An 11,329-nucleotide genomic window follows, 5' to 3' on the forward strand; every position below is an offset into this window, starting at 1 on the left:
TATAATAATAGATATTACAATCAATTTCTGGCAGCATATACTCTCTCTCCTCCAGGCTCCAGACAGTAACAGCCTTCCATTCTATCAGTTTAGTGTATTTTTAGCACATTTAAAATTAGTACACTAAGAATGGGATATAATAATAAGATAATAATAACATCTCAAATGTATATAAACATACTAGGGCTAGGCTATAGTCAGAGCTGGCTCGAATCAGAGTGAGTCTACATTTAAAAATCACACCTGTGTGAAGTGAGTGGTGCAACTCTGTGTGAAAGGTTGAGAAATTACAGAGTTACCGTTTGGGGGTCCCTCTACTGTACCCTATACTGTACCCTCTACTGTACTGTACTGTACTGGCACACCCAAAATCATATACAGTTAATATGTGCGTGTGTTTGTTTGTTTGTTTGTTTGTTTGTGTGTGTGCGTGTGTGTGTGTGTGTGTGTGTGTGTGTGTGTGTGTGTGTGTGTGTGTGTGTGTGTGTGTGTGTGTGTGTGTGTGTGTGTGTGTGTGTGTGTGTGTGTGTGTGTGTGTGTGTGTGTGTGTGTGTGTGTTAGGTTGCGCACAAATGGTGAATCGTGCTCAGACCCAGCCAGCAACCCACCCACCCAGCCAGCCAGTCAGCCACCCAGCCACACACATAGCTCCGTAAGGGAGTGGTTGCACAACTCAAAAATCACACCCGTGTGAAGTCATACATCTTCATGATGTATGATGATTTTGTCAATGGGAATTTTTGTGTTAGGACAAAATAGCCGATTTGCTCGTCTACATATAATATGATGTAAATTCTCCATTCATTGTCAATGGCATTTAATTTTGTGTTAGGAGAAGAATCTACACTATAGCTGAATATAGAAAGATGTTACTGTCATAATGGTGAGGATTTAGAGACAGTGGTAGGTGATGGGCTAGTCGGTGATCAGAGATATGTCTTTCTGTTCTATTCTGTTCACAGCTCTCCTCATGTGTCATGTTCTTCACCTGTGATATTCACTTGAATTCCTTACATCACATTTTTACGATGACCTACAGTCATACGTTCAGAATGTAATTTGATGAGTCATTGTTCCCTTTAACCCCACCCAGAAACCACTGGACTTTACAGTGAGTGCTGGGCTCACTGACTCAGCAATTTGCGAGTGATTCACTCTGTACTGTACATGACTGACAGCTCAAATCCGTGGAAAGAAAAGGGATTCCCAATCACACGTAGCCTGGCTAACAACACTCACATGACATTGCATGGGATGTCAATAGTACCTCATTTATTACCCCTCCACCCCACCTGAACCCAGGACAATGGACTGACTGATACTGTAGGTCTGAGTTTCCCCTGAAACTACTTTTTGCAAAAGTTCAGTGGTGGACAAAGTAGGCTACTGAACCTAAGTACTTGAGTAAAAGTATGATAGGCCTACTCCTGGAGCCCTGGTCAAATATTACTCAACTACAACTCAAAGTTACTCTGTCAAATTTGTAGTTGAGTTAAAGTGTATTGGAGTACCTTATTTGGTTAGTGCATGTCTGTCTCCACTTACCGTATCAATAATGGCAAAAAGCCTCCAAAATATATTTTAGAGAAAGAAAACCCATCATATTTACTTGAGTATTTGTATTAATATTATACATGCAGCAATGTATTACTCTGCTTGTAATATGGGCATAATAATAACTAACAAGACATGTCATTGTTCCAAACAGCTTTGTGCCTTTGTCAGGTACAACAAGCTCTCAGCGCAACTTTATCGAGCAAGATTCATTTGATGGTCTTGGTCATCATGACCATCGCAGCGTCAAACTTATGTTGGATCTAAGAATGTACACTGCACGATGACTCAAGCTGTTGTCAGGCTGGTAATATTCAATGGATTACTGACAGTGACATGGTATAAATGTCTATCAGAAACATAGAGAGTGTATAGTGTTGGAACCACATCAACGGGAATAAACAGAGGAAAAATAGTGTTTACATTCAAGCTATTCTTGTATCTAATCTTCGTGAAGTGATTGTGACACACGTGATGATTCCAGCCTTACTGTCTTCCGAGTCTTCCAGTCGAAAAATACACAAACCATTTAGATGCAGTGGGTAATTCTGGGGACTCCTGGTGACTAAGACTGATGCAGACAGTCAGGAAAAGAACATCAACTTCTTTGAACATGAGAACTACACATTTCTGGCCTTTCCCAAGGCTGACTTAGCAGGAAGAGGAAATGCCATTTGACTCTGAGTTTGAGTTCCCTCATTATGGCAACCGTGACAAATTACATTTTATATGCAGTCAAATCCCAGCTCATTCTGTGCAAATGCAGAGCCTTTCTACTAACTTTCCTGTCTCTGTTCTGCCCTATAGTCCACAAATACTCCTCACTGGATCGCCCTCTGAACGAGTACATTCCTTGTTTTCAGTTGATTATTGGCCTAGGAATTGAAATTTGCATCAATGGTGGGCACTAAGGAAGAGCGGGCACCTTGATTTGTAAAATTGCCTATTTGGTCCAAAATGTTAAAACATTAAATATTTGGAAAGTGGTCTTAAGTAATGTAAAGTATGATTAGAACATGATTGAACATTTATAACATGATTGAACATTATTCAATTATGGTCTCATAATTCTACAATTGCGACAAATGGTTACCTATGATATCCAATCATTGTGGGCATAAACAAGAACTTGAGGGGTAAATTTAGGTCTGATAATGGTGTACCGTGCATGTTCACATCATGTGTATAGGCAAAAGGTGCACAGCACACCGGTCCTTGTGAGGTGCCAGCCAACGGGAAAGATACTGAATGAAAATAATGTATAGCCGCACACTCGTAGCTGCCAATGCCACACGTTTATTGTGACACAGAGTAGAAACCAATGCACCATGCACCATTATGCACAGTATAGTATGCATAATACTTATATTGTATATCTGATATTATGCCTTCTTATTCTGTTTCCCAGCTTGGTCCTTTCTTTCCTCTTCTTTACCTTACGACCTTCTTGAAACTACAAAATGTTGGGAGCTTTAAGCTTTTACAACTGTGTTCACTGTCACTATTCCCTAACAATGCAGTGACAAAGTCGTTTTTTTGTTTTGTTGCAACAGATGTAGTAGTAGATAATTTATTACAAAGTAATTTGTGACATTCAACTACCTAACCTGAATCTCCACAGCAAAGATGCAACAAGATGTACAAATTATTCAATGCATTGTCAATATCTCTTAGTACTTCTCCTCTCCTCCCCTGGATCTGTGTGTTTTCCTGAACCATAAACTTAATAGACTACACAACATTGCCCCCAAAAAATGACAGAGAAATTGCACTCAGACGTAACACTGGGCTTCCCTGTATAACTGGTCCCACCAAACAATAGAAAGTAAAACACGCTTGGAGTTTCCCCCGGGCCTCCATAACATTGCATTCAAGTTTGTTTTTAAAAGGCATAGGTCACAATTAAATTTAAGACGCCTATTCAGTACATTGTGTACTTGCAGTTCTCTGAAATGCAGCCTTGCCAACGGTTTTGTTATCCAAGAGTTGTGAGCTTTGAATTGAAATGCTTCGAGTGGCTCAGTGCACATTGATCATTATGAAAGCCAATTCTGTGAGTCATAGTACTGAAAATGTGTCAACAATGTTGTAAGACAGTACAAGCAAGGTATGTAGAAGGTGCTTTTTTATATAACTTAGTCACCTTGACTTGAACCAGCTCAGTGGCCTTGTGGTTAGAGTGTCCTCCCTGAAACTGGGAGGTCAGGGTTCGATCCCCGGTCAGGTCATACCAAAGACTATAAAAATGGGACCCAATGCCTCCCTGCTTGACACTCAGCATCAATGGGTTGGATTGGGGGGTCAGATCTACTAATCAAATGATTCCCGAGTGAGGTATGGCTGCAGCTCACCGCTCCTTGGCTTCCGTTCCAAGATCCTTCCCCATCCATCCTTCCTCTTCGATGTCTCCCTTTTGACTTATACCTGTCCATTCAAATTTCAAGCTCTAGACGGGCCTGCCCCAAAGTTATTAACGCAGCCGCACCCGGCAACCGGCGAAAACTAGAGTTCTCAACAGGCCCACCTGTACATTCAAACTCTAGACGGGCCTGCCCCAAAGTTATTAGTGCAGCCGTGCCCGGCAGTAGCCGGCGAAAACTAGACTTCTCAACAGGCCCGAAAATTAAGGCCCGGCCCTACCTGGGCCCTCATCAAACCGTGTACACTCAAGAGAATGTCCCCGCTTCCACCCTTAGATCTCCATATACTGTATGGAGCTCACCTGGGGGTCCCCATGACCCCACCTTGAGAACCAGTGAACTAGATAGCCTATTGCAGGGGTGTCCAAAGTGCGGCTTCACACCTGAATTTATTATGAACGGCTTGCCCAACAGTATGAGACACATTTTCATTGAAGTTTTTTATTTACCTGGGCATTTCCGAGAGTATAATATGTCAGGATTCCTTGTTCCTTGTCTCATTCTGAAGGGGTCAAAGAAAAGCTATTGTATTTCATTTTTTACCATCTAGTTATATGTGGTAATGTAGTGTAATATTTTCTAATATGGCCCCCTTTGAAAAAGGTTTGGACACCCTTGCCCTAATGGCATTCGCCTTGTTGGGTAGGGGGGCGGGGGGCATTCTGACTGTCATGGAAACTGGCAGTATTCTGGGACTGGGTCTTTATCAAGTTGATTACTTGCATTATGATCAATAACGAAAATGAAAGATTGACTCTGCTTCGTTGGAACAAATATTAACTTTGTTCTGTGGATCTCAGGGAAACCCCAGCGCTATCTCTGTTGTGCATGCTTGGTTGTTATCAGTTTATTGCATTTGAGGAACAACACACATTTGCTGAGCAACTGTGATGATGATGATGATGATATAGCCAATTTGATTCAAAGGGCAATGATGTCTCTAGCTGCAAATTTTGGAGGAAGATCTTGCATAGATATTAGATAAGGCTCTCCAGTGTGAGTCTCTGTCCACACATTGGCATGTTTTCCTTTATCCACCAATGTAGCTTATTGCAAAATAATTGTGGCTTGACACATGGCAATGCCTTGGCCCTAGGCATTTTGTTATAATGTAGCGGGTACATTTATTAAAGTGAATTATATATATATATAATATTATATATATATATACAGTATATATATATATATGTACCCGCTGCAAAGTGACTTTCCACAGCCAGTCAGCCACGGCAGTGAATGCATGCATGTAGCCTTCTCAGTGTGTATTTATAAAGTGTCTGAATAGAAATCCCCTGTTGGAGCCAGCAATCTGTGTACATGCACGGGGACGGTGTGTTATTATAAGTGACAGTTTGGCTGGAATTCCCCCACCTAGATTTCAGTTTTTTTTCTCTCTCTCTCCTAGGCTCCGCCTCCTTACGCCCCGCCCTCACCCCCAGAGCCATTCTATAATCTCAATGGGGGCTCGGCCCGCCCCGCCCCTCCCTCCCCGTAGCTCCGCCCCTCCCTCCCCGCATAGCTCCGCCCCGAATCCATCCACACGGACGGAGGACCTTTTTACAATTTACACTCTGCCTCTCTGTGCCTCACACACAACTCCACGTCGAACACAAACGTTTTAAAACGTACACACGAGCCCCCCCCCACACACACACATCACAATAATGGACCTCCATCGGACCAGTTTACTTAACCAAATGGATTACGGCGGAGGAGATCACGGGGATGATGATGATGATGGCGCCGCGGCGGCGGCTAAGGAAGGGACGATGAAGCCGGGCCTGCAGGCGACGACCGAGGAGCGGCTAGACAGCGGCCTGGACTCGCTGAAGGAGGAGGAGTACCAGGCGGTGGCGGCCGAGCTGACGAGGCTCCGTGTGGGCTCGGTGGACTGCTGTGCCCCGCCGCCGCAGCACCGACAGCACGCCGCCGCGGAGCAGCAACCGCACGACCACGACTCCTGGAAGACGCACATCACCGAGGACGGAGACACGTAAGCGTTGGATTAATGACATTAAAGTATTTTAGTTGGGGGAGGAACTTGAGGCCTAAAACAAATGGAACCATTTGGTTACATTTGTTTAGGCCGCAATGAGTTTCTTTTTTTAGGCCCCGTGTTATGGTTTTAGTAGTTTATGCAATTAAATGTGTTTTTATTGTATTTTTGTTGTACATTCTTGGGGGGTTGTATGCAAGTCGTAGTTGTGGTCTGGCGCGGAGGTATTTTTTTTGGACGTAAACAAAAGGCTATTATCAGGATCTATGGCCGCGGGTCAAAAACTCAGCTGCCTGGGAAAGTCCCAGGCGCGCCCCCGGCGACCGACGCGCGTTCCCGCAAGTCGAGAGAGAGAGAGAGAGAGAGAGAGAGAGAGAGAGAATATACACTAGTAGTTAAAACACTACAACACCACACCACTTTATATGGACTCCCATTAAGTTGTGTCTGTTATCCTAAAGCTACTTAATTTCCTTTGCTTCCTAACATTCTCCTCAGTGCTGCAAATTCCTGCATATCAGTATGATCAAGGATTACATCAGTACTAGGCTTCAGTACTTTATTGTTGTGAAACTAAAGGCCATAAATAGATACCCATACCCTGCACAGTGTGAAATCATGTTTATCAATGTCCGGGGAGTTTAGACCTTGACGGTTCCCTTTGTTGAATTAGCAATTTTGCCACATTTTGTTGCAAGTCTGAACTGGCAGTGGGGAAATACTCGCTTGGCAAGTGGAGTGTTGGGCCTAACACTTAATATCTGCCGGGGTTTGGCGGGTGCTAATCCGAAGGCCTGGTCCTGTGTGTGCGTGTATAGCCTCTCTAATGTTTTTCTTTTCTCCTGTGTCTGCAGACTGCTTCACCTGGCCATCATCCATGAAGCCAAGGACTGCATCAGAAACATGATAGACCTGTCTAGAAACACACACTTCCTCAACACACAGAACGACCAGAGACAGGTAGCTGACAGCTTGTGTGTGTGTGTGTGTGTGTGTGTGTGCGTGCGCCTGTAACAAAGAGAGATAGAGTATCAGAAACTAAAAAGAAACCCTTAAGATATTCACCACCAAATGCCTCCCCTACCATCTGTATAAGCTCCATTCCCACATATTTCTCTACCTTTTTTTCTTTTAAATTCTAAGCACCTCGGTTTGATATGCATTAGGCCAGGGAACCACAGAGATACTTTTCGTCTTTGGGATCCCAATCTACTCTGTAAAAATTTACCCGGGGGGAACCCCTTCAAGGACCCTCACAATGAAAAGATGAAGACCCACTGATATAGTATATGTGAGACAAATAGTCTTAACTTAAACGTCTCCGTTTCCCTGTTCTTCCCTCTAGACTCCTCTCCATCTGGCGGTGATAACGGAGCAGCCCGAGGTTTGTGAGCGCCTCCTGGTGTCTGGCTGTGACGCGGCGCTGGTGGACGATGGCGGCGATTCACCGCTGCACATCGCGTGCCGCCGCGGCAACCTGCACTGCTTCAGCGTCCTCACGCAGAACTGTTCGTCGGAGCAGCTCAAAGGCGTCATGGCCGCCTGCAACTACCAAGGTGAGATGGCAGAACTGTTTTGCTCGCCATAAATGTTAAATTGAGACCTTTGAGAACTTGAGACCTAGTTGTTTTTTCGTTCTAAATGCTATAGGCAAGAATGGGAAATACTGAACAATACAGAACAAATATATGGTTGGAAGGATCTCGTGCCATGCGATGACTTAATCTGTCCTTTTAGATACATTTTATAAATGACAAGATAGAATATTCAGTGTGGACATATTATTTAGTGTGCCAGTAATCTACTAGCCTTATGGTGATTATTTTATCCAGCCGATTATTTTATCCAGCCTACCACTTTCTAAGAAAGTGGTAGTGTGCTTTAGCTAGCATATTGTATACAACTTGTTAATATTCCAGTTTAAACACGCACTGGTATTTTGACACAGATCTGCCAGTTGTTGACCTGTTCCTCTGGTGTTTTGTTTTCTGCAGGTCAGAACTGCCTCCACCTGGCCTCAATTAACGGGTTCCTCCACCTAGCGGAGAGCCTAGTCGCACTGGGAGCTGACATAAACGCACAGGTACGCAAGTAACGCACCACACACACACACACAGCGGCCATGCATTGTCACATTGGGTAGCGTTCAACAATCACTAGTGTTGTAAAGTAACTAAGTGCATTTACTGTACTGTACAAGTACTGTACTTGAATACAATTTTGAGGGTTTTTAAAAACTTTACTGGAGTATTTCCCATTTACAGTACTTTTACTTCCGCTACATTTATTTGAAAGCTTTAGTTACTAGGTAATTCGTAGATTCATTTTTATTACAAAACATTAACCACGTCAGGCCTACATACATTTCGGCCATTTAAAATAGCTGATCTACAGTACAAGCTCACAATGCGTCACGATGCAACGCATTTTGATACCAATACTTTTGTACTTTTACTCAAAGTACATTTTGAACTCCGGAGTTTTACTTAACGGCGTATTTCTGTATTGCAGTATTGATACTTTTACCACCACCGACAATCACACTGACGTCCGAGGCGTTTCCTTGCCCCCCCTTAAAAAAAAAGAAAAGAAAACTAAAACCAGTGCCATCTTCCCCTCTCGTCCTCTAGGAGCAGTGTAACGGGCGCACGGCGCTACATCTCGCCGTGGACCAGCAGAACGCCTCTCTGGTCCGCCTGCTGCTGAGGGCCGGCGCCGACCCCAACCACCTGACGTACGGGGGACACTCCCCCTTTCACCTCACCTACGGCCGCGGCGACGACGGCATCAGGAAAGAACTGTACCCGCTGACCAACCCCGAGCTCCGGGAGCTGCCCGACAGCGAATCGGAGGACAGCGAGGAGGAGGATGAGGGCCAGTCGGACGAAGAGGTGTGTTTTTGGTTGAATCAAATGACCACCAAAAATAAACCCATACATACGTATACGTCTTTACAGTTGTTTCATAGCATTTTGTGTTTGGCTTAAAAAAAAAAAAACATTACGGGCACTTTGGTAAAGTGGGGCAGATTCGGTAGTGGAATCCTTTTTTTACAAACCCATTTAGTAATTTTTAGAAAGCATTCATGCCTTTGAATTCAGCTCACATATCTGCAGATACAGCGTTATTATATCCGCTGTAGTTCCTCATGTGAACGCCCTCTCCCCGTATCTCCAGGTGGGCTACGATGACATCCAGTGGAACGGACACTAGGGACTGACGGGAAATGACAGACGGGAAGCTGACGTGGCACCACAGTGACATGGCATCCTGTCCAGGTCCTCCTGCATCGACGCCACAGGAGCTCAGTCATGTGGATGACACGGCATCATAGGTGTGTCCCCTGATGGAAAGGGACAGTCGGACAGACAAGGTCTGGGTGATGGACAGCTACACGGGTCAATGAAACTGGCCCGAGAGAGCGACTTGAACAGCTCAGTGATACCAACGAGACGGCTCCGGACTTGCGCAGGAGGCACGAATACATGCTTGGAACTTTTGGAAGTAAAAAACGTGACCAATTATAAACCGGGATGGGGAGGGTCTCATATTGCTGTATAGTGGTTCGCTTGTATCCAAGGGACGGCATGAAAAAAAGATCATTTTCTCAACAAAACATCCATGCGCATAGGTGGGTGTACCGACAACATGACAGTTGTATGATATTGTAAATGGCTGTACAAAAGATGTATTTTTTATGGAAGCTGTGAATGTGTACAGTTGAGCGGCTTGTAAATGTCCACACAGCAAAACAATCCAACACACTCCAGTTAAATTAAAACACTTCTATTTAACACGTCTACTTCTCCTGTGTGCTTTCTCTGCCAAGGTGTGCTCTTTTCACACATATGCTGTAGCCACACAGTCTGTTTTTCCTTTTCCGCAAGGAGGAAAAGGCTGTTTTGATATAATACTATACTTGGGCCTGAGCGTAGATAAGTGCCAGAAAGGATTAAGTCACTTTGTTGCCTGCATGAATGCATCCTGTAAAAAGGTGAGAGCTTCGCCCCCGACTAGAGGCCTTTATTCTCATGTAATGCATGTCATGCAGCCTTCAGAATGACAACACATTGCTACTGTTTGAAGAACTCCTGATCTGTCCGAGAGAGAGCAGTTATTTATGCAGTGTGATTCTTGTGCATAGAAACTGTAAAATCCTTTACTGTCAATTTAACTGACAGTGTGCACAATAAATGTAACCAGATCGACTCCTACGAGTGCTTTTGGTTACACTCAGACGTACAAATGGATTGTAATGGCTCAAGAGCAGTTAATAGTTTGAACGAGTCCCACACTTACTCAGTAGGAAGGAAAAAAAGAATGGAATTTTGTGTGCATGTGTTTGATGACAATCATTCAAGCAGCTAAATAAGGAAGTGTTCTGGAAGGCGGGGCTACGGAGCGACAGGAAATTCCCAGAACAGAACACTCAGCTGTTCCCGACATTCCTGCTTCTCATCCGCCAGCTAGGGGAATCTCCACACAATGGTTTGACCCCGTGGTTCCTCGGAAAACAGCATGCGGAAATCTGCTTCCAATTCCATGAAATTCAAGAATCAATACAATAGTATTCATTTCTTATAAAGTGGCATATATATCATACATGTATATGGTTACCATACAAGACTAAATGATTGGTTTGATTATTATTATTTTACAATGTGTGCAGTTAACTTTCATGTGCTGATGCATTGACTGCAACTGGTCTCCTTTTCAACCCATTTCTCATTGCTTTCTAAACAGGTACATTAATTTCCCCCCATTTGATAGCCACGACCCGGGGCAGATTCGATTTGCTGTTGCGACCTACATACTGTACTAGAACTACCAAGAAACATTACTATATTATGCTGGAGTGATGAAAACTTAACTGTACCGCGAATGATAGATATGGAAAAAAGGGGTTTTTAACCTCACCTGACCTAGATTCATATATATTACGCCACAAAGGGTAAACATTTATATTTTGTTTCTCTACAAACCAAGCCTGGTGCCAACCGACTTCCACCACTTATCCTTGCTGCAACTCACTTGCTATTGAGAATGTTCACTCTAAGCCTTTTCCTCAAAAGGTTGTATTATATCAACATTAAAGGCTACCTAACACCAAAGGCTTAAAGGTATATTCAGTGATTTCACTTAATTCAAATATCACTTATTTTTTTGTTTTGTTGTGATAATCCTCCCTACTATAGAGTGTGCTGGCCATATAAGGAGTTCCTCCCTGTCCCCAGTTAACCCCTGGGGGTCAAAAAACCTTAGGTTTCGTTTTTGACTCTCTATCCTGATTGGACGAAAGGCTGGGTCCCACAGCCAAAAACGAAACCTAAGGTTTTTTGAGTGAAATCACTGAATATAC

At 43.7% G+C, this 11,329-nt stretch overlaps 1 protein-coding gene across 1 annotated transcript; it reads left to right on the forward strand.

Moving 5' to 3' along the window:
• Positions 1–5,544: 5,544 nt before the first annotated feature.
• Positions 5,545–9,769, forward strand: LOC310878286 (NF-kappa-B inhibitor alpha-like). Its single transcript, XM_083792537.1, has 6 exons — positions 5,545–5,967; positions 6,825–6,930; positions 7,316–7,526; positions 7,965–8,053; positions 8,601–8,861; positions 9,148–9,769. The coding sequence occupies exons 1-6, from the start codon at positions 5,639–5,641 to the stop codon at positions 9,181–9,183; spliced, it is 1,032 nt and encodes a 343-aa protein (XP_083648663.1). The 5' UTR covers positions 5,545–5,638; the 3' UTR covers positions 9,184–9,769.
• The last annotated feature ends 1,560 nt before the right edge of the window (positions 9,770–11,329 follow it).

The sequence above is a fragment of the Protomyctophum parallelum genome (assembly GCF_964188405.1).
Source record: "Protomyctophum parallelum genome assembly, chromosome: 20".
Taxonomy (NCBI): Eukaryota; Metazoa; Chordata; class Actinopteri; order Myctophiformes; family Myctophidae; genus Protomyctophum; species Protomyctophum parallelum.